We start from the raw sequence: 23,307 nt of genomic DNA on the forward strand, positions 1-23,307 counted from the left end.
CATAAACTGAATTACCAATTTAAATAAAAGGCCAACAGATAATTGTATTCCTTTACTATGAGGAACACTTGAACTAATTTAAAGTAATGCAGCAAATTATCTAAAACCATTTAGTCAAATATACTAGAGAGGGGTCAAACCTAGGGCAGCACTATTTGAATCAAATTGAATTCCATCTTGAGAATGGATTTCAAATAGATTTTTAATTGCGGTATTTTGTCCACATGGCACTCTATCACACACTTTTTGTTTGCAAGTAAAATCCACCAGAATGTCCTCCATCAGGATAGTGCCAGGTCTTTATTCATTACAGAATTTCTGTATTATGAAGTATGTAAATATGTTCTGAGGCTTGCATTCTTTGCTCATTTTGCCTACGGTTAATCTCTCAAGCCAAACACTGGGTACCTCCCAGATCTGATTTATTTCATTAAGCAGAAAGCAGGGCACAAAATCATAACACTGGTTGGGCTTGTCCTCATACGCCATAGAGACGCTGCAGATGTTTTCCTGTAATGGTGTGATCCACAGCGGGAAAAGCTGGTCCATGAAGCTGGCATGGTGGCTGCACAGACCCTGCAGGATAAGGATGCAACCCTGCACATAAAGGGCCCCGTCACTTTATTGCTCTCTGGCAATACTGCCAAAACACAGATGATATCAAGCTAAGCATTTTCTTGGTGCTATGAGAGTTTTTGTGTGTGGCATGAGAGCGAAAGTATTTGAGATACCACTGGGATTGCCTTGAAGAAGCGTCCCCCTGAGCACAGGGATACCCAGCTTTGGGCTTCCACTGTGCTTGCAGGAACACAAAGCCCATCAATGATCCCCTCTCCTATTCTCTTACTTCCATGTAGATCACAATTCCAGAAAAAAAATGGAAAGTTCTGGTATAGCCATGAGAACAGCCAGAAAGTTACTGTGTTTTGTATACATTTTGGTTTTTCCTCAAGCCTTAGGCAACTTATCTGTACCACTCCTGGAAATATAAGTCCAGGAAATTAGGTTTAAAATACATCAGAAGACAACCTTGTAAATGAAGATGGGGTCCTAAGTTATTTCCACTAGTGATCCTGTAAAAAAAGTAAATGCTCTGCAAAAAGATGACATGCAGTATTTTTCAATTAAAAACAAAATCATGTAATCTTTTCAAAAGCACAGTGACAAGTTCACCTTTTCTAAATACTTTCTGGATAGATGGCAATAACTAAACTGATTTATTGGTTCGTGAGTTTTTTTGGGCAAAATCTTTGGTAAATTAATAATAACTGCAAATATACGTGTTGTTTTTTCTATGACTAGCAGGAAACATCCATTCTCAAAATATTGACAAATTATTTACAGTACTTTTGTTTACAGTTAGTCCTGTTTACAGTTCTATTTTGGATATTTTGTTGTGGGACTGAATTGGTTTCAGATGGGAGGCATCATCACAAATTAAATATTCAGTTCAGTACAACATACTTTGCTTTGTTAGAAACACTTTTCTTAAAGGCTATGAAGAGACATTAAGTATCTGGGGTTTTTATTTGCTGTTCTTCCTAACACAGTACTCTTAGTGAAAATTAGCACGATAGAGAACTTTTACATCATTTGTGTGTCATGTAACCTCTCAAAATAATTGAGTTATAAATTTACTTTAAATATGTTTATAAAGAACCCTAAATTCACATGCCAACGTTCACAACAAACAGCTGATGCTAGTAGACTCATTGCAACTAGGACACACTACAAAATTAAGAGCAGACCGCTGCAGGTACTGGAGCAGAAATACAGGACAATAACATAGATGAGGATTTTTAAATCTATTCTGGTTGGATGGAAACTACTAGTAGAAGAAGGTCCTGCCAGTGTGGAAGTGGTGCAGCTCCTCACAGAGTCAGCAGCAACTGGAGTGAGCTGGAGAATAACACTTTTAACTACTGGTTTTAGAACTGAGCATGATTCAGGGTTTACCAATCCAGTGGATCCAGCTCCTGTGCAAGGCTGATTGTGGCAGATGTGCCAGAAGTTCTGACGACAAAGAAGTGACCATGTTATGTGAATACAGGATGCTGGAAAGAAAACAATATGGGTGTGGAAGCCCTCAAATCAGGAAAGTTCTTACACCCATACTAAATTTTAAGTTAAAAAAAAAAAATTAATTCCATATCTTCCCTAAATCATGGCCATGAAAAAAAAAATTACATTAAAAATGCAAAAAAAGGAAAAGTATTACTTGTTCACTCTAGCCATTCCATGTAAATACCTACACAAGAAAAAAAATAATTCCATATCTTTTCTAAATCATGGCCATGAAAAAAAAAAAAATTACATTAAAATTGCAAAAAAAAGGAAAAGTATTACTTGTTCACTCTAGCCGTTTCATGTAAATACCTACACAAGTCATATGAATCTGTGAAATTTAAAGGGCCTAGATGTGCTACTTTGTAAATATTTCATTTCTAAATGAAAGTTCAGTTAGGTAAATGGGATTTTTTTCAAGCTCCTAGCATAATGGTACAGGCCCTTCTGTTGTTGTTAAATTGTGTATTGTTCCCCAAATAAATTTGATACTGAGAGTGGCTGTTTTAAATTCATTGTACAAATGTTCTGAAATAAAATATATACATATATGGATTTAAAACTTCTGTTATTTACTTGACAGACTTGAATCAAAGGAGCCTTTCCTCTCTGTTGGGTAAGTAGGAATATGTATATTTCAGTGGATATTAATATATTCAATGCCATACAATACAATTTATGAAATTGTGTTGAGCATAAACATCCTGTCTCAACAGTATGGATATTTTATTATATCTAAGCTAAGAAAAAGTAGTTATTAGTCAATAAAGTCAGCAGTTGTGGATAGTTTCCTTCTTAAAAAATATTAAGAAGTATGTTTTGCCGCTATTGACTGACCAAAATTTATACTAAAAGACATGTAGTAGTTAAATGTTGCATTGAAAGGCAGCTGGTTTATTATTTTGTTTTCACTCATCTTTCAGCCAGAAACCATTTCAAATATTGTCTATATCACTTGTCTAAGCCCTTGAACAAATAATTGATAGTTTCTTTTAATATAAAAATTTTGTGATACTTCAATAACAGAAATAAAATCAAATTCATAAAATAGAAAAATGTCATATTTTTAGGTTAGTTATAGATCACTACACTAATTTGTGTATTGCAAGCTATTGTCTTCATAGTCTTATAGTTGTTTAAACAGTTATATGGTTTATATATTAAAATTATTAACTCCTACTTCTAAAAACTTCTTTTTAAATGAGACACATTCTGAAAAATGTACCATTCTTTTATAAAATGTAGACCATTATATATATATACTAAAAGTAAGTATCTGTATTTTACTTCTAAGTCTGAAGTTCACTTTTGATGCACCATTTTCCTTTTAGCTTATTTCTATAAAACTTTTGTAAGTTTCCTAACATTCTCACTCCCTGTTTTCCTTCAGAACTCTATATTCTTTATGTCTCTTCATTCTCACTTTTCTTTGTTCACAATGCCATGCTTCATGCTACCAAGAGCATAAACTGTAGACAAAAAATTCCATGCAAAATAGATATTCAAGGGTTATTCTACCATGTAGTTATTAGTTGTATTAACTGCAGATCAAAAAACTACTTCAAATTCTGAAGTGCAAATTAAAGTTAGCAGACAAAGGAAGCAGGTCAGTTATGAATAGAGAAACTCAATGAATTAGCGTAAACAGGATTGACATATGTCTCAGTTTCTATAGCATAAAGTAACTTTGGTTTGCTTGAGTATACTTTGACTTAACTGCTTGCCTTTTCTACTTTCTACTAACTCAAAATTATTGAAAAACACGCTAAATTCTGGTCAAATGGGGGGGGGGGGGGGTGGTGTGTCTCTTGATTTGCATGCTTTGAAATGTCCAAACTCATTATCAAATTCAGTCACACTTCTGTTATCACCTGTCATTACGCTACTTTGTAACTTGTCTTAATGAGTTGGGTTTTTTTGAGGCTTTAACTCTCATAATGAAGTGATTACCTGAAAATCTCAGCTTTAAGATTCTAAAATAAGTTGCATACCATCATGACTGAGGAGCAAACTTAAAGGTATAAAAATCCAGGAAGCAAATAAAAGACAGCAGTTGCAATTATATTAATACTAATTGCCACAAAATAATAAATCCCACTTTTGTAGTTCTTGTCATGATCTTAAGAACTTTGTTGGCAATCTTAGCATATTTGGGGATGCCTACCTAGGAGGAAGCTGTATGTTTATGTTTTGGGTTTGCATTTGTTTCCACATGAGCAGATTGATGGCTAGTGTAAATCCACATTGCCTCTACATAGCCATTGTATGTGACTTTGTCACTAAACTGGATTCCTCTTGGGAAATCTAATCTAAGCAAATAGACTTAGCCTCTTCCCAGAACTTCCCAGAAGTTTACCTGTAATATACTTGAATAATTTTTTTTGCAAATTCGTAATGTTAGAGACAGAAAACATAAAAATTAGTCCCCGACTCTGTGTTACTTTTGCCTTTTACTCCTCCAGTACAAATGAGGGCTTCAGCCAGAGGTTAGAGTGCCATGCTCTGAGGAGGGGCCCAGGACACCTCCTTGGTACTGAGTCAGAGAGATGCTCATCCTAGTCCCACAGTAACTGAGGGGTTCATTTGTTCAGATGATGAGCTCCTGTGCCAAGACCTGTACTTTAAACAGCTTAAAGCTTTAAACCCAGACTGACAGCTGCAAAATACAGTAAATATTCGCAGAAGACATGCTGACTCAGCCTCAACTACGCTAACACATGGGTGTCTTTAATGTCACTTGCAGCCAGAGTTGGCCAAAACACTGATCTAAATTAGTTTAGGTTGCCTAGAGATGACTTGGTCCTGCACACCAGCCTTTCATTCATCTCCCTTCTGCGACAGAGATGTTTCCATATTTTCATTACACTACCTGTAAGAACCAATTATACTTTTTTAATTTAGTCGTGCCTAAGCTAATGACTCCTTGGTGTTTTTCCATTGTTAATTCTTTTGGGGGAAGAAGGGAACATGAAGTGTATCAGCCTAAGAGCTCAAGACTGATACAGTTTGTTGAGCTCTGCATGTGTGTGCAGCCTTTCTGTGAGAGATCCCACAAAGGAAAAGTATTTCTTAAGATGGTGCACTGTTTCTGCTCTCTCAGAAAGCAGTCACCTACAGGAAGAAGCAGCCCCCACCTCTTGTTGTTGTAGTTTGTGTCTCGAATGCAGAGAGAGAAGAGCTCCTATACTCCCTTCGTAAAGGAAATTCCATTTCTCCTTCTTTCTATGCAAAGTGCACAGCAAAGAAGAAAAATCCTCGATCCTTTACTCCCTGTGCAAGGCAGGGGCATAATTTGGCACCAAATTAACAGTAACCTCTTTAATGCAAGTCTCTAATGGTAGCAACCAGGAGCAAAATTTCATCAAGTACATGATCAGGTAAGAATATCTGAATTCAATGTCATAATTTTGGGCTAGAATACAAAGCTGAATTTAAGATACACATTGTCTTCCTTTATCTCTTAGAGGTGAGAAAAAATCCTTAGGGAAGGTGGAAACGTCTCTTAACTGTGCTGAACGCTGAATGTTAGCCTGTGGGGGCACAGGATGCTTCTCTCCACAGGGGTTATTTCCACATTTCTGGAGTTTTGGGTCCATATTCAACTTGAGCAAGACAGTTCTCTGGACTTTGTTTCCTCTTCATGTATGTAGTGTTCATGTTCATGTAGGGTTAGAATCAAAAAGAAGTTGTGCAAATAGCCAGAATGCCTGGAAGACTGTACCATCTGAGACAACAGTTGTGGTAAAACTCCACCAAAGCAAAAACTACTGACAACGCATCAAATTAACTTCATGCACAAAGATTCAGACCTAGAAAGACCAGGCAGGTCAAGAAGTACAAAAAACTGTGTACTGCAAAAAGGACAACCTAAGAGCCAGCTCATATTCATCCCACTTTGTAGCAAAAGATGTATAATACTTAGAAAAAAAAAAATAAAATGCCAACAACTTTTAATTATCCACATTTGCTCTCCATATTTAGCATTTGGTTCTTAATAATAATGATGCACAATTATCCCCTCAACAAAACTGTTATTATTCTCTCTAGATGATTAGATTGATAATACAGTTACTGAGCATTCACCCAGCTATTTCATGACAGCTGATTCGTAGCAACAATCTGCATGTAAAAGTTTAGCCCTTGATAAGTTCCACATAATACAGCATGCAGATTTGTAATTGGTCATCAGTCTGAACCCTAAAATTCAAAATTCATTTTGTAAGACACAGCTCTTACAGCATCTTTTAAGACAAGTGATAGTATCATATGGCCAAGAGAGACCATAATTATTTTGTAACTGTCTCACATAGGATACATTATTTGAATTAATTCTTGTTTTCATATTACAATGTAATTGTACATATCTTTCATAATAATATCTGGTCTGTCCTTTAAACATACAGTGGTAGAAAAATCCATCAGAGCAGCTAATAAGTTTGTCAGACTTTTAAAAATACTTGTCTTCTTTGTTAGGTGTGCTTTAATAATATGTCCCATATTGCTGAATTTAGAAGAGACAGGGAGAGAGAGTAAGAAACAGAGCTGATTTTTTCTGAGGCTAGTGAGAGTGCAGATGCCTCTACTGCCAGCTGCAGAGGATGAGATTACTTGTGGATAAGGAGGCAATAGCTCTTCAGTGAGATGGACTTTGAAAATGCATGTGTTTTATACATCTGTTTGTCAGCTGAGATTCAATCTATTTCTCTTCCTTTGTGTAATGTTAAGAAAATACAATACAAACTGATGACTTTTTCACTCTTTTTTTTCTTTTTTCAACATTGGTTGTTTGCTATAAACAGAATAAACCTAGGTGGAAAGCCCAGGGAGAGAGATAAGTGAAATGAATGTATTGTAAAGCCATGTTTTTCCAAATCACAGCTTAATCACAACACCTTTCAAACAACAGGTACTTATAGAAGAAATGGAGGAATTTTGGTGGGCTCAGCTTTAGGAGGTGTTTACAAAATACAAAAAGTAAAATTCATTAATTTTCTTGTAGCAGATCTGTTCTGAGAAACATCTAACAAATGGAATTTGTCACTCACATTTCTTCCTCTTGCTCAGTAGTGTTTTCTCTCCCATAAAGTCATTTTGCAGAAGATCTGTAGGAAATCCTGCATTCAAACACCAGCTTGAGAGATCCCATTCTGAAGAAGTGAGATATCTAAAAGAAAAGCCTAGTCCTTGCAGGCTCTATTAGGAGAATATTCAGTCCACTTCCAATATATGCAGGTTCTTTCAATTCATAGTTAGTTTTTGCATAAGATTTTTTTTTTTTTACAGACAATAGGTTATAAGGCACAAAAAGGAATGTAGCCACAGGTCGTCTTCTGTACAACAAATACCATACCGCTTGTGCCCCATCCTGATTATCAGATAGCACCGGTGGAGCGAGGTGACACTATTCTTACTGTTCCCATCCAGCTTCTGAAGACAGATAACTAAGAAAATTATTTTCCTTCAGCAGAGGAAAAATATACAAAGAAGAGGTGCTGGATGTATTTTGCACTGTTAATATGAAACCAATAAAACTACTAACCTGAACATAATTTTGTAACTCTCATTCACATTCAGGCCAGGTATTCAGGAGCTGTGTTTTAATAAAGAAGCATGGGAGGAGTGGACACACTTGATAATTATTTAAACTCATTGTTTAGAGACAGGCAGTAGTAAATCTTTGTGCTTAAAACCACTCGGGGTCTGTGGTTTAGACAGGCAGCAGCAGGTCTTCTGCATTTGCAGGAAACACCCTGTACAAGAGGATATGGGATAGAAATGGAAGCTGCATCTTCTGAGACAGTGAAGTCAGTGAAGCAAAACTGGAGGATGTTAGGATGGTTTGTATAGCAGTATTATGCCAAAGCGGTCACATTTCTTTAGCAGAGATGGAGGAACATGAGAGGTATTGAATAAGGCTTCGTTTCATCACAAAACAAATCTTTTTATTCACACACACACATACACACAGAGAAAATAAGAATTATTGCACTTTAAATCTAGAATCAAATACAATTTGGTTTCAAGCAGACCTTGTCTAGGTGTCAGGAGTTAGGTGTATTTCATGTTGTCTTACAGGCTATAAAGCTGTCTTGCTATGTAGAGCATTCATAGAAAAACATTCCATTCATGCAAGTTGTATAAGGGTGAGTAATGGTAACACGGTTTTGCTGGGAGAAGGGAAAAATTCTGTGAGGGGATTTCAGAAGATGAGGGAGGGGGAAGAAGGAGAGAGAGAGAGAGACCTTAACAGCTTTAATTCCTTCACAGAGTCTTGTGGTTTGGGAAGAGATGCTGGAGGCAATTCTCAGCACTAAATTGTTATGGTAGCTTAATTCACAGAATCACAGAATCACAGAATGTTAGAGATTGGAAGGGACCTTGAAAGATCATGTAGTCCAATCCCCCTGCCGGAGCAGGACACCTAGATCAGATCACACAGGAACGCATCCAGGCGGGCTTTGAATGTCTCCAGAGAAGGAGACTCCACAACCTCTCTGGGCAGCCTGTTCCAGTGTAGTCAATAGACTACATAAAACCAAATTTAGTCTAAGACGTGTCTGTATTGTTAACTTCTAATATGCATTTCCCACAATGATAAAAAACTTGAAATGAAGCTTTCTACAAATGCTTACTAGCCCTGATGCATACCTGTGCAAGCGAAGCCCTAGTCTGACAGGGACTGTGAACACATGATATAGGAACACATGGCACTAATGGCTCCCCAAGCGCTCTTTTGTGCAGTCACTTTCTTACTATCTAAAAAGTTATGAAAATAATCTGTACGGAAGAGAAATTACGGATATACACATCACTGTCTAAGAACTAGGATGATCACGATATGTTAGTTAAGTGATGAATGTCTTTTTAAATCAGAGTCTGAATGCATTAATATTTTATTTTTATATACATAGAATCATTTTTGTCAGGGTTGATAAGACTAAAGAAACGTTTGTAAATGTTATCCCCAAGTAGGATAAAATATACGTTCAATTCTAATGTTACAGCCATTGAGTGGGGTATCTTATGAACAAACATTAGTATTATGTTCTTATGAGACAATAACAATAAGCTAATGAAACTTACCCACCTGCTGCAAGCAAGTTATTCAAAATGTGAATCTGTGCAGCTGTCTCCTTGGAGCTTAATACAGTGATATGAAGGAGTCTCCAGAAGTCCTGTAACATTGAGGAAGGGCAAGGGAGTTGATGAGATCATCACACAAAATATGTACTGAACCCTCCAAATTTACTGGGTAGTTCAGGGGTTTTTTTAAATATAACATCAGACTGTGGACTGTTAAGTTAACATCAGTTATGCTATCAAAATGTTTGACAGAGATTACAACATATGATTTACAAAATGTGACTACTGTATTTTAAGGAGCTTAGATTTGGGAAAAGCGGGTTAAACCTGAAGCCAAAAATGTAACCTGATCAAACTCTACATCGGATATGCTCATCAAAAAATCTTGAATGAGGAAGAGAGGGAATGTTTAACTCCCTGTACTGTCAGGTACCCTCCCAGTGAACCAGGGAGTGGAGTAAGCCCTTGCAGAGTGGAGGTAACCAGCAAGAAATGTTCCAGGCAGAATAAAGCAGGAGAGTACCCACACTATATTCCCTGCGTACCCAGGAAGGCAGGAGCACAACTGTATGAGGAAACTTGAGAAAGATCCCTCCCTAAGCAAAAAAGACAGGCGCAGAAACTCAGTTCTTGCCCGTTGCAGACAGGAAAGTGTGTCTAAGCTCCCTCCAAGGCACGCCATGCCTAAAGCAAGTTGCAGAGCCCACGGAGCCAGCCTTGCAAGTCGGCTGAGACACTAGAGCAGATGAAAAAAACCCTTCTGGGGTTTCTCTAAAGGGAAGAAGGTCCTTTGGCAAGTGCCAAACAATGGTTCTTTGCAAACAGAAAATATATGTAGAAGGTTTTCAGCTAGATGATTCACACTCTCTATGTATCTGTGTGACAAGAAATCAGTAGCTCTACCATATGTCCAAAACTGTATAGGGAAACTGCAATACTAATGCCACAACAAGTCACCAGGATGTTTTGCCACATACTAGACCCTCGTGAGTCATCTGAGACAAAAATCCTCTTTCAAAGAAGGAAAATAATGGAAAATTTCAGATGTATGTTGAAGACAATTATATCTAATCCCTTGATTGCAACAGCCTTATTTTGGATTTACAGTGAGGGAGGTCTATAAATCAAAAGGTCTTTCCACTGTTATTTTAGGAATTCCTTTGTTTGTGACTTTTTTATTCCCTTACAGAAAATAAATCTTTTTTTTTTTTTTCCACTGTGCATGCAGAAAGTGAATGGACACATGCCCTTCCAGATCACTGAAGTATTAGGAGGCACAGATTTGTCAGAAACCAAGGAAAGTGTAGTCAGCATAGTTAGCACTGGCCCAGAAGATACACAACTGGCTGTATGATACACAGCTACCCTTTCCTTCATCTCTGACCAGACTGGAATTGAGTCTAGTCCTGTGCTCAGTGCATTTCCCATATCCATTTACCATGGAAATTATTGCACAGTGGGTCAGGAATACAAGAATGCTTTCTTAGAGTCACAGTATCTGGTATTTCCATTTATATTGTGACTTCAGTTGCAAAGTGCACTCTTGGAAAAGCAAGCAGTATGCCTTGTCTTCACAAGCTGTATTCAGGACACTGACATGATCTCTTTCATATCTTCATTTTACTGGTTTAAAACTTAAGTTGGTCAATCCAAAATAAATAAATTACATCAGTAACCTTAGTGTAAATTAAAACAGAATTAATTTAAGTCTTCTGACAGGTTGAAAAGCAGAGAGGAAAGCATGTGTTGCAATTTTCCAGAAATACTTTTTTTTCTTTACATAACTTCCGACATTGTCACATTGTAATTTATTAATTTTTTTCTGAACTGTAATTTTCTGTTTCATTGAGTGCTTCTAAAACAGCTTCTCTGAAGAGTACATAAAGTTTTCAGAGATCTGTTTTTGTAATCTTAAGTGGCTAGCCTTTCAGCTCCAGCGCTACCACTGTGATTTTAATTTATCAATCTACTGTTCAGTGAAATGCTGCAGAAACAGAAGATTAGAGCCTAAACCCATCACTTATTCCTACACTTGTCAATGACAGCCCTCTATACTTGTCAAACCAAGCTAAATGACACCCCTGCACTGTATACAATATTAATAATAAATTGGATAATCAGTCACATGTGTATGGTTTGACAGTAGTGCCTAGAATACGCTGAACTTAAACCACATTTTTAAGAGGTAGGACTCTTTAGTCTTGTACTAAGGAAAAAAACTACTGTATGTACATCAAGAATTTCCCAGTCACTCTATACAATTAAAAGACACCCTGGGAAATTATAAGACCACTGCTTAGGACACTGTAAAGCTTTTTCATTATCTTAGTATAATATGTTCCCACGGGAAACATAAGTAATTGGAGATTACTTTAGATGAGAGAAAAATAGTTTAACAGCAGGAGGAGAAAGGTCAGGGAAACATTAAGTAGATTTACTCAGGTTTCTTTACATACAAAAGCTATTTTGTTTCTAAAAAGAACCAGGCTAACAGTGTTAAGAATAGACTGTCCCTGCAGCCACAGTAAGTAGTTTTTATTAGGAGCAATTCTAATACTTAGTACATACCTGTACAGAAAATTGTTGGGGCTAAATTTTGCCTTGAAATCCCTCCATCACTTGTGTCCATCTGATTGCCATAAACAGCACCCAGATCAGTTGAACACCAGAGTCACCATATTAATCTTGATGTCTTTGCTACCCTGTGCTTCCCAATCTTTGCCTAATCCTCCACAGAAAAGTGTCTAAGTGACTTAATTACCTGACTGTGTATATGCAGCTTTGAATATTTGCCCAAGTTTTGGCTAAAATTCGGGTTGGAGAGTAAGTTCAACAGTTTTCCCAAAATATATTTCATTGGGAAAATAGTTTTTGGGAGGAGGGATGAGGGTAAAGAAGGAGTGTATCTGAAGACAGAAAAAAATGCAGCCCAATCATATCACAAATAAATCCTGCCTGGTGCCTGCAGAGACACACTTCAATGACAAATGGAATACTGTATGTCAGCTATTTTATGGATACATGTCTTGCTTGGACAAAATGTACCTCTTCAGATTAGATTTGCTAAAAACTTTACAGTTTTGCAGAAAAAAATCTCCATTTACAGTACTACATTCCTTGCTGTACTTTTTGAAATTTAACTCCATAGTTCTCCCTCAGGCAAAAGAATCTGTCTTGCACTTATTGATTGAATGAACATGTAGAATTAGAATAAAACTTTTATTAACTTATGGTTACAAAACTACTATGAAAATTGATCAGTAAATGAAACATACAAATAGTACATTATGTTCAATCATTTGTCATTTTGGGACAAGTGGTTGGTGATTTTGGTGGTTATTTTTTGGTTTTAACTATACCAATTTGCCCTTATAACTGCATTATGGAAATGAATGTAAAATACTTTTCTGCAATTACTTTTCCTCTTCTGGCTGTCTCTTTTTTGCTGTAAACCCCCAAGAATATATTCATTGAAGGAATCACTGACAAAATTTGTCTTTTGACAGTAAGTATGCCAGCAAAAAGCAGGCTCTGGAGAATATTCTCTTTCTCTGCAGAATATACAGCCTGAACTGCAAAACAGAAGTGTTCTTCCGCTTCTATCAGCATCCTCAGTGTTAACTATAATCGAATCATCTCTCAAGTAAGGGTGGGATTCAGCCCACCAATTTAATTCATCTCTTTTGGGAATGTAGGTAACCATCCACTGAAAAGTGCCCTGAAATCTCTGCCTTTTTTTTCAATAGCTCGTGAAAGTCACTGCCATATGATTGATTTTCTAACTGGAAAGTTTTCATCTCCTGATGTTTATTCTCTAAATTATCTAGTTACCCTCACCCACTCTCTTTTTTTAACATCACGTCAGTTTAGACTGATTTTCTTTTGCACTCAACAGGAACAATTTCTCGCACTCTTTTTACATGACAAGAGAAATGATTTTACAAGTGACTGGAATACTAGTTGAAACCATTAGGCTGATATGTGCCTCCTCAAAAGAGTTTGATTGAAGGAATATTGCTTTTGTATTTAATATTTTTATCCAACCCTGACAACAGAGAAGCAATTGACAGTACAAATGGTGATAGCACTGTCAATTGAATTAAGATACATTATGCCTGGTTTGTCAACATTTATGATTTACAAATACATCTTTGTACCTGCAGAAAGAAAAAGATATATCAGCTAAGGGTGACTCACATGCAAGACAGAAATTCTTGATGCCATTAAAACAATAAAAGCTACTTCTGCTCAGTTCTGCATCAACTATTCTGAAGTCAGAATAATTCTACTGAAGTCAGTTACACTCACAGGTGTTTGGAGGATGTGATGGTTAGTTTATAAATATCTTTTGTGGGTATAGAACACAGAATGCAATAAAAATTATGTAGTAATGATATATTTTAAATAGACAACATCATCAGATAAATAAAGATATAAGGTCCGTAAGTTTATTTTAAAGATACAGGAGCACAATTTTGCATTTGCCTGATTGACACATGCTCAACTGCCGATGTGCATAGGAAAATTGAACATGTACATGTTATGGTTTTTTGTGGGGGGGTTTGTCTGGTAGCAGGGAGGGGCCACAGCAATGGCTCCTGTAAAGTAGCTGCAAAAAAATGTTTCCCCTAACTCCCAGTCTGCTCTGGCGGCAAGGGAGGGGTTACAGTGGTGGCTCACTCCTGTAAGTGACTGTTAAGGGTTCACCCTTGGTGATACTAGGTCAGAAAAAGGAACCATGAGTTTTGCTTAAGAGAAACACACTTTACTGATGAGTTTTCTTTGCCTCAGTGTGAGCATTACAGTGTCTTTTACTGTCTTCCATTTTAATAGCAACATCACGCACACAGTTGTTAATATTGCAGAGCTGGCACATGTTTGTGGGTAAGTAATCTGCCTGTTTACAGTGCCGTTAGGAAATCGCTGACTCCACCAGTTCAGAGGCTCGTTTAAACCTCTCTCTGCTTCTGGCTTGCTGAGCATTTGGTATTCAACACCACGCGAGTGCTTTCCTGCAGCCTCCATAACACAGGTTGGTGTGTTGCTAAGGAATAACTCTCAAGAGGTTAAGAGCCCTGCAGCCACCTTGATCTCAGTACCAGTGATTATCTGTGCTAATTTTCTGCTTTGTGTTTTATACCACAGCACTGACCAGAGCTTATGTCTGTACCCAAGTCTGAACAATTATGGCTGTAGATGTACTGGTTGCTTTCACAGTATAATCTCTTTAATGTGTTATTATAAATGATACATCATCATTCAAGATAAAAAAAAAAAAAAGAGGAATGAAAAAGAAAAAAGCCAAGTGAGATCAGTTGGAGACACAAAAGGTATTTTTTTTCTCCTAGGTCATCCAATTTGGGTTCTTTTCATTGTTGTTGGTTCATAGCCTTTTCAGTACTTGTGTAGAACAGCTGCTTCACAGCCAAAAGGACTAGGAACTGCCTTTAAAACCCCCAGATCTCTAAGGGTCTCATGTGATGTCCTGTGCTGTGAGCTGTTAACTCAGCAGTCCCAGTGAAGGACACAACGCCAGGAGCTACATACAGCATGTTGTCTCTGTGTTGCCTGTACTGTCACAGCTGCAAGTACAATTTCAGAAAAGGAAAAAGAAAACTCAAATCATGGATATAAAGAAGAATCCACATCAAGATTTCCCAGAGTTTTAAACTCACCGTCCTTTACCCGTCTTATTCCATAAAGGTCAACACCTACAGATAAGGTCCTACAGTGCTATTGCCCTTCTTTTATTTTAATAGATAGCATGGAAGGATAAATGTCTTTCCTCCATGACCAACACCTGAATTCAGTCAGCTTTCTTCAAGGAGACCAAGTAATGAGAAATGGAAAAAGAATTGAGCCTCTTGCTCTGTTGGAGCTCAGAGTAGCCCATCCACCTCTATCACCTCTGGGTGCTATTTTCACCTTGAAGGTGAAGTAGCTGTTGCCACATTTTTGCCAGTGGCCCCAGGCAAAGAGTCCCTGAATGTGCAGAACTGGCTCTTTCCTGCTCAATATGAATGGTACTTCCACACAGAAGTGCCTTTTGCCAGTGCAGAGATATCCCAAATGGTCTGTGGGGAAAGCAGAGATTCCCTCCCCACCTCGTGCTGGAGCACCCTTATTATGGGACATGGGACATAATTAGCAGGGATGCCCTTGAATTGTGAAGGAGATTTCACTTAGAATAAACTCACTCAGACCAGAAATGCAAGCAAATCAACTCCTGTTAGCCTGTCAATTGTGCTAGCAGGCTGCACTGTTAGAAGCCACCATGTATTTGCATTTGTATCCTGGACATGGGGTCAGTAACCTTTCAGCAGAGAGATGGATAAGAAGGACAAATTAAATGTTTGCTGCAGCTGAAGACGTGTGTATGCCCATTTCAGGGACTGAATGTCATGTAACACACAGAGTACTTGTCATTACCTCTTGTCTCAGCAGCAATGCATGCTACTGAACTAAACCATGCAAAAATGCAAAGCATTTTAACTTTAAGGTTAGAGGCAACATCTGTAGCAGAGCTGTTTAGATAGCTTCAGCTATAAAACACTATATGAAAACTGATGGGGTTTCTCTGGGTGAAAATTAAGGACATTATAACAGCATCAGATGCTTTTGAAAAAAATGAAATATTTTTAAAAGGTAATATAAGCAACCCATAAGAATTTACATGAATTCATAGATTACACTGCCATGTGATGATCAGACTCCCAAATGTGCTTCTACTTTTTCTTGCTTTGGTCCCACAGATAAGCGTTATCCCATGTGGGTTGTAACTCATTTGCAAAGCTGAAGGACCAAAAAGAAGTTATATCAGTTTCAAGACAGAAGTTACCTGAATGGGAAGAGAGTAAAAGAATGAAATTCTTAGGGGCTGAATGATGTGCAAAACTGCTTCTCTCAAAAGAGAAGTATTATCCCAGATGTTACACTATATTAAAAAAAAAATTGAAAATTATAAGCTACATTTTTAAGCATATAAAAATATTCTGCATGAAGAATGCTGTGTGACAGAATCTCATCAGTGGTACAGTCACAATGTGAGAGCAGGAGGTAGGAAAGGAGAGAAACAATCACTTGCCACACCAGAAATCCTTTCCTGCATTTTCCCTACCCAAAACCTCCCCTGCCTGTGACTACCCTCATCTGAGGCACCTGTGAGCCTTTCCCAACCGCTCAACCCTCTCTCAAGCCTACTGACGTTTTTCCCTAGTGCGCTCAGATGTCTGTCTGAGACCTCTCTCCCTCCTGTGCCCCATCAGTGCCTCAGCTCCTGGGGATGGCTTGGAGCCATCTCTGTCATGGCATTTGTATATGAAAAGCGAGTTCCACATTCTGAAAGCCCAGTGAAGGGCCAACAGTCCTTATTGCATCTATGGGCCAGAGTTGCCACAGAAAAATACAGGTGCCCTTCAGCCTTACTTTAGCTGGTGCAAAGTGAATTATTCTTCATCAGCTTCATGGTCTTCAACCTTGAAAAAATTAAATTATCTGGTCTTTATGCAAATTAAATTAATGTCACTCCAGGTGAATGGTTTCATGTGACAGGCTTTTTAAATTTAATCTTTTTTCTTCAAATTGTCTGTTATCTTCAACTTAAAAACACAAACTGAATATTAAGTATGGGCCTACTGCAGCTATTAATCATTCAGCTAAATAAAACCACTAGCACACCATGAATAGCTGTAAATAAAATAATAGGTTTGCTGCCTTCTGCCTCTTGGTTTCACGTAGACTGACTACAGAGTGAAAGACAATAAGAGTTGTCACATAGTTTAGGGAAAATTTTGCTAGTTTTGTGTTACAGTAAGATACAGAAACATGATCGCTATACAAGGTCTAGCTATTATTGCTTAATATTATTTCATTTCCTCTGCCACACACACAGCTTACCTTCTGCTGGGGTCTAGTCTCTCAGGGCTGTTTTATTTAATAAATGTTTCACATAAACTGCATATAGGCCTTTCTTTTCTCAAATAAATTACCAACTGGACTACAGTTGGCTTTCTTACCTGGTGAGCCTCATGATCTTCACTGCTGACCCGGTATCATGTGGGTAGACAGCACAATTTGACCTGTCACTTGCACTTACACCCAAAGCAGATGTGGCAGAGGTGAAAATTGTCCCCTGACTTTCTGCTCCTTTCATGGTTATTTTTGCTAGATGCAGACAGTGGAAATTACAAGCCTTCAAAATCAAAACATGGGGATGAAATGATTAATGAGGTAATTTAAGCCTGCCAGCTCTATTTTTTCCCCTTTTTAAGTGTTCAACCTCCGAATTATAGGAAAAGGAAGGGGAAAGGGGCATTATATGATGAGGAACAACAAACCCAAAGAACTCCAGAATTCTTGACCCATTCTTCAAATTATGCACTAAAAAAAGAATTGAAGACATTTTTCTCAATGTGCAAGAGCAGAAATAATCCACAAATCCATTCCCTGTGAAGGCAGACTTCATTAATATGTAGCTACCATCTTTCGTCTCCCTTTATTTTCAGTGAATGTTTTCTTCTGCGCATTGTCCTTTCTAACTGTCTCCTTTCTACCTTTCAGCTTTCTTATTTAAAGCTTCTCCTTTTTTGTGGTACTTTCTTCATGCCTCTCATGCTTTACTATTCATAATTGTCCTTCTCAGGCAAGTGAATAACTTAGGGGTTTTGTTACTAGTCCTTCATCAATATAAATCCCTTGTGACTTCTCCCTACAGACCATTTATTAGCTCTTTGGTTCTATTTTTTCAGATGTGTAAGATAGATAGACTTTATTGCTATTTCTTCACCATAAAGTTCGAAAGTTGCAAATGGAATGCAGAACTAGGAAGATCAATCTAGGATTGACTTTGCAATTGACAGCTCAAAAATGCTTTCCCCTGGACCTTTGCAATTTCCTACCTCTATTTGTTTCCCTTGATGGGGTCTTTCTTTTCCCAAACTGATATGTATATTTCCTTCTGAATCTGAGAGGAAAGGCGTCTCTGTAACATTATTGCTTGCCTCATTTATTTTGCTAAAGTTTTTCCTTTTCTCTTTATGATGAAAGATTTGTCAAACTCAAAGACCCTTTTCCTGTTTCTCATAAACCAAATCCTTGTCTTATCTCTGCTCACCTACTCACTCATTTAACAGTCTTTCATATACGTAACAGTCTTCCTAGCTGTCCTGGGTTTGGCTGGGACAGAGTTAACTTTCTTCATAGCGTCTAGTAAGAGGTTATGTTTTGTATTTGTGCTGAGGAGAAGGTTGATAACATACTCATGTTTATAGTTGCTGCCAGGACAACCAAGGACTTTTCAGCCTCTCTGCAGTGCCAGTGTTTGCAGGTGCAGGAGAAGCTGGGAGGGAGCACAGCCCCAATTACTAGCCTAGGATTCAACCTGAGGTGTAGGATTGAGACCCAAATTGGCCAGAAGCTCTCCCTCTGGATCAGTTCTTGCTCTGTCAGTCAGTTTTTGCTCTCTCTCGGACTCTTGGGCTTATCTCCTTGCTGGGATTACGGTTTTGGGACTCTCTCTGCTCCAGGATCATCGGCCAGGAACGGGCTGAACATTGGTTTTTGGGTGGTGAGCAGTATCACTGTGTAACATCCATTTGTATATTTTTATATATTGCTAGTATCATTACTATTGTCATTACTATTTTCAGTTTTGTTGTAGTTTAGTTATTAAATTGTTCGTATCTCAACCCATGAGTCTCTTCCCTTTGACCCTCTAATTGTCTCCCCCATGCCTGGGAGTGGGGAGAGTGAGCAAGCAGCTGTGCGGTGTTTGCCTCTATCAGGGTTCAAACCATGCCACTAGTTCACTGATTATGCTACATTAGCCCAGCAAAGAAGAGGGCTTCAGTATGAGAGTGCTCACCTCATTTGATCACTCAGAGAATTACACTATAATGATGCTCTAATTACAGAGCTGTCATGTTGTATTAAATCCTTTCTCTATGTGCTGTCAACTGTTTACACTGTTCTGCATGCCCCAGACTTCACATTTCCAAATATACTACAGAGATAGCTGACAACAGCATTGACAATCATAATGTATGGTGTATGGTTGTGGAAAAGGAGTGTAAGAAGAAGACTTTGAAGAAAGGTTTGGAATATGAGAGTAAGCCAATATTACTACAGAAGTTTTAATCAATGTGTAGTTTTCTATATAACCAGTTCATTCTTGCTTTTCTATGTTTTTCCACAGTGGTTATGTCTTTGATTACGATTACTACAGAGATGATTTCTACAATCGGTATGTGTGGTTATATTTTTGTACATCCTACACTATTTCTACTGTTTGTTTATAATGTAATCACAACATTTGTCTAGACAGGTCTGTTCTGATTTTACATATTATTCATTTAATTATTTCTATTGTGTGTCAGAAGAAGACTATATTAATATATTACAAAAAGAGAAGATTACCACCATCAAGTGCACGCTCATTAAACTGCTCTTTTGGTCTTATCCTTCCCTAAGAGCTTCTGGGCATGTTCTCTGCTGAACAGTTTAATGTTAGTTTACTTGCTCAGTGTTTCTTCCTATGGAGTTCTTCCAGCCTTACTTTTACTGATACATATAGCAGCTATAAATTTTTTCAGTATGACACTCATATCTTTGTCTTTTCATCCATGTGTATGAAAAGATATAGAATGTCTTCTGAAAAATGTGACTTCCAAGAGGGTTTAGAAGGACCTTGAGGGAAGGAAAACCACAAGTTGAACAACATGTGTATTTCTATGGGAGGAAAAGTGTGGATACCTGAGCAACTGGAGACTTGTGCCTTGAGTACGTAGGCGTGCTTATTTTACTCATTCAGATGTAGTAGTATCACCACAACACAGAGTTAACATGGATGACCACAGATAACTAGCCTGTTGTGTCCCTGCATTACAGCAGCCTGGTTTAGCATAGGCCAAGTGAGTCAAAGGAGAACAAAGCCTTACTCCATCAACCTCTTCTAATCTGAGATTTCTTTTATGTAAAGCAAAGGACAATAGCAGGTTTCCACCCTGAAGTTAAGTTATCATGTGCTATATACCTTTCTGCTTAGGAACACTGTAGGAAAAATTTAGAAACAATGTTTTCCAATTTTGTTTTTTTCCTGGAGTTGATTCCATTCAAACCACTAATTTTGTTTTTACATGTAAATGACTATACTCACTTTGCACAGAGCTAAAAATAGTGAGCTATAAACATATGGAGAAAAAGCCATCAATGCAGTTTAATTCTCCTCAGTCCAGCCTTGACGGCAGGAGCAGCTCACGTCCTGTAAAAGATTAACTTCCACAGGCTTGTGTTTTCTTTCCCCAGGACTACTGCTCCAAATTTCATTCACGGATTTGTATATTTTTAAACACAGTACTGTTTCTGATCTATGCCACCTGAATATTAAAGCTATGTGTCGTTAGTTTTTTTCCCTAATTCTGTGTGTTATGTGTAGCATAAATGAGCAACTATAATGGTTACATTTCCACAACAAAATAAATATTTATGGGACATTAAAGGTTGTTTCTGTGGAATTTGGTGTCTATCTCGGTGATTGTCTTATTATGGAAAACTGCTGACAGTGAAAAATGTCCATAAATCTATTTGATCATATAATTTTCTGATTTAGAAATCTTTCAGGATTAAGACAGCAGAATTTTTATGGTAGAAAACCCGAACATGACGGGATACCCTCACAAGGCTGGGTATGCTGATTTGCTGGGTCTCTGTTAGATCCAAGTTAATGTAAGTGGAAGATGAAAAGCTCTGTATCGTAGGCATGAGAAAAAAATCCTATGGAGAGTTTGATGTACTATCAACATGCCTATAGGAAGTGTAAATCAAGAAATATAGTCATGATTTTTTGAATTTCTGAACTTCTGAATTTTCTGAGTTTCTGCATTTTATCCCAAACCATAGGTCTTGTTTTCTAATATTCATTAATTTTCCAACCTTCCTGAAGGGAGAATACACCTATTTTATCTTGACTAAAGCAGTGGTGGGGTTTGAAAAGGGTTGCAAGAATGGTTAGTGCTGTAAAATCAAATCTGTATGAAGACAGATTGACAAGATCAGGACTGCACAATTTAGAAGGGTGGGTGAAAGGAAAGGCACTGTTATATGCACATTAGTGATTATTGGAACAAAGAATTGCTTTAGAATTGAGCATTTCTATTTATCATTTCTCATATTACAAACACAAGGAAAACAGGCAGGGTACTTCAAAGCGGATAAAAAGAAGCATTTTTTTAAAGAAAGCATACACCATTGAAATATGTAGAACTTGGTGCAACAAAATGCCAAGCCCAAAAGCTTTGCATAATTTCAAAAATAAAAGTAAGAACAATAATATTGGATTACAGTCCTTTCATGTATTTCAAAAAAAGGAAGAATAGTTTTGCATTTCACTACGTTATCTAAACATAAGCTATTGGAAGCTAGAAAATATCACCTTTGGAGGAATAATTGTGTAATGATCTTTTGCACAATAGCTTACAGTTCTTCTGAAACATTTTTTTCCGGTATATAAAACCAGAGATTGTGACCAACCTGCAGATCATACAATATGATAAAAGATGAGTGACAACAAACAGTAATATTTCTGTTAAAAGTCCCAAAAATGTTTTAGTGTTCATCTTCATACACAATTGTTTAGTTATGCTCACAATGGCTAGAAACTGCTTGTTCAGTAAGAATATTCAAGGCCATGGGGTTCAAGTTCGGTGGGGGTGACAGGATCTCTGTGACATATTTCATAGGCAGCTATAGAAAATGAGGGAGCTGGTTATATTGTCTGTAGGATTATGGTACAGACAACAGTAAGGATACTGGAATTAAAGCATTAGGTGTTTACTTGCCAGAAAACAGGCTGAAAGACTTAAGTTTGATTCTACTTCCTGTTCTTGCATGTCTGTTTTCAAATGTGTATCTATCTGTCCAGCTGGGTGACAGTAGTCAGAATTGTGAAAATCAAACATGCAGTTATAAATTTCCATAATTACTAGTTGCAAGTATCATTTGATAGAAATTTGAGAATATTTTGTTAGGATGTTTCTTGTCTGTCAGCTTCAGTCTCTGAATTGGAAATCTTGATTTTCTGAACTTTCTTCTCCTAACCTGTCGTATTCAGGGACCATAGCTTTTATGTTCTAAATATATGTGTAGCTCTGATTACCTTTTCTACTGCCTTTATTTGCTTCTATGCAGGTTAGTTAGCTGCTGTAGTTTACTGTGTTTTTAGGATTGGGGTATCTGTTTGGGAACACTAGTTAATTTTGTTTGTAGAGTATCTTTTATTGACCGTAGTTGTAATTCTCTGAATATTTACTACAGTGGCTTTCTTTTTAGCAAGACTTTTTTATCAAGCATGCTTGTGTATTTTAGTGATTCTACATCAATTCATTCTTCAATAAAGAGAACACATGCTGGGGCCTCTTGTCTATGCATTCAGAGGATGTACAGGTCCCTCACTACAAAGACTCTTTTGCTATTTTACAAACTTCAGGACATTTCTTTATAGAGATAGCTGGTTTCAGAAAAGTTTATTTATTTTTCTATCTTTAAGGATATCAGATAGAAAACTAGAATTTAAGCCATGCGTGTGATAAAGGAGCTGAAATGTCACCACAGCAAAATGTACTGCTGTTAGTTGTGTGTAATGAAATTATGCGGACCTGTGGAAAGCAGGTTATGGATTTTCCATACTGCAAATATCAGAGTCCCATAACGCATCTCTCATTTAAATTGCACAAAAAATCTGAGCCATGCACTGGTCTGTGACTGAAATCTGAATATGGCACTTAATGTGCATAGGTCCTTGAAATCTAATTTGACTGTGATATAAAGTGATTACAGTTTCAAAGGGTAATTTTCTCAAAGATAACAAGAAAATTTAGTTGACAGGGCTTCCATGACATGAAATCACAGAAGGTTTTATGAAGTCCAGCTGACTTAATTTTTTCTAGGTTGTTTGATTACCATGGCCGTGTCCCTCCACCACCCCGTGCAGTGATTCCACTGAAGCGTCCTCGTGTGGCTGTGACCACAACTCGCAGAGGCAAAGGGGTTTTCTCCATGAAAGGTGCATCACGATCCACCTCAAGTGGGGCTTCTTCCTCAGGATCAAAATGTGAGTTACTCATATCATTTGAACACTATTGAAACAAATATCCTAGCAATTTCTGC

General features: G+C 37.5%; 1 protein-coding gene across 1 annotated transcript in view; it reads left to right on the plus strand.

The window, feature by feature from the left end:
- The first annotated feature begins 2,644 nt into the window (after nt 1-2,644).
- LOC104469873 (RNA-binding Raly-like protein) overlaps nt 2,645-23,307 on the plus strand; it is a 50,810-nt gene continuing 30,147 nt past the window's right edge. The window contains exons 1-3 of the mRNA XM_010084595.1: nt 2,645-2,680; nt 19,340-19,387; nt 23,088-23,251. Of these exons, the coding sequence (XP_010082897.1) occupies nt 23,197-23,251 (55 nt within the window). The 5' untranslated portion in view covers nt 2,645-2,680; nt 19,340-19,387; nt 23,088-23,196. The remainder of the gene's footprint in view (nt 2,681-19,339; nt 19,388-23,087; nt 23,252-23,307) is intronic.

This window comes from Pterocles gutturalis, unplaced genomic scaffold, assembly GCF_000699245.1.
Source record: "Pterocles gutturalis isolate BGI_N339 unplaced genomic scaffold, ASM69924v1 scaffold3165, whole genome shotgun sequence".
In the NCBI taxonomy this organism is placed as follows: domain Eukaryota; kingdom Metazoa; phylum Chordata; class Aves; order Pterocliformes; family Pteroclidae; genus Pterocles; species Pterocles gutturalis.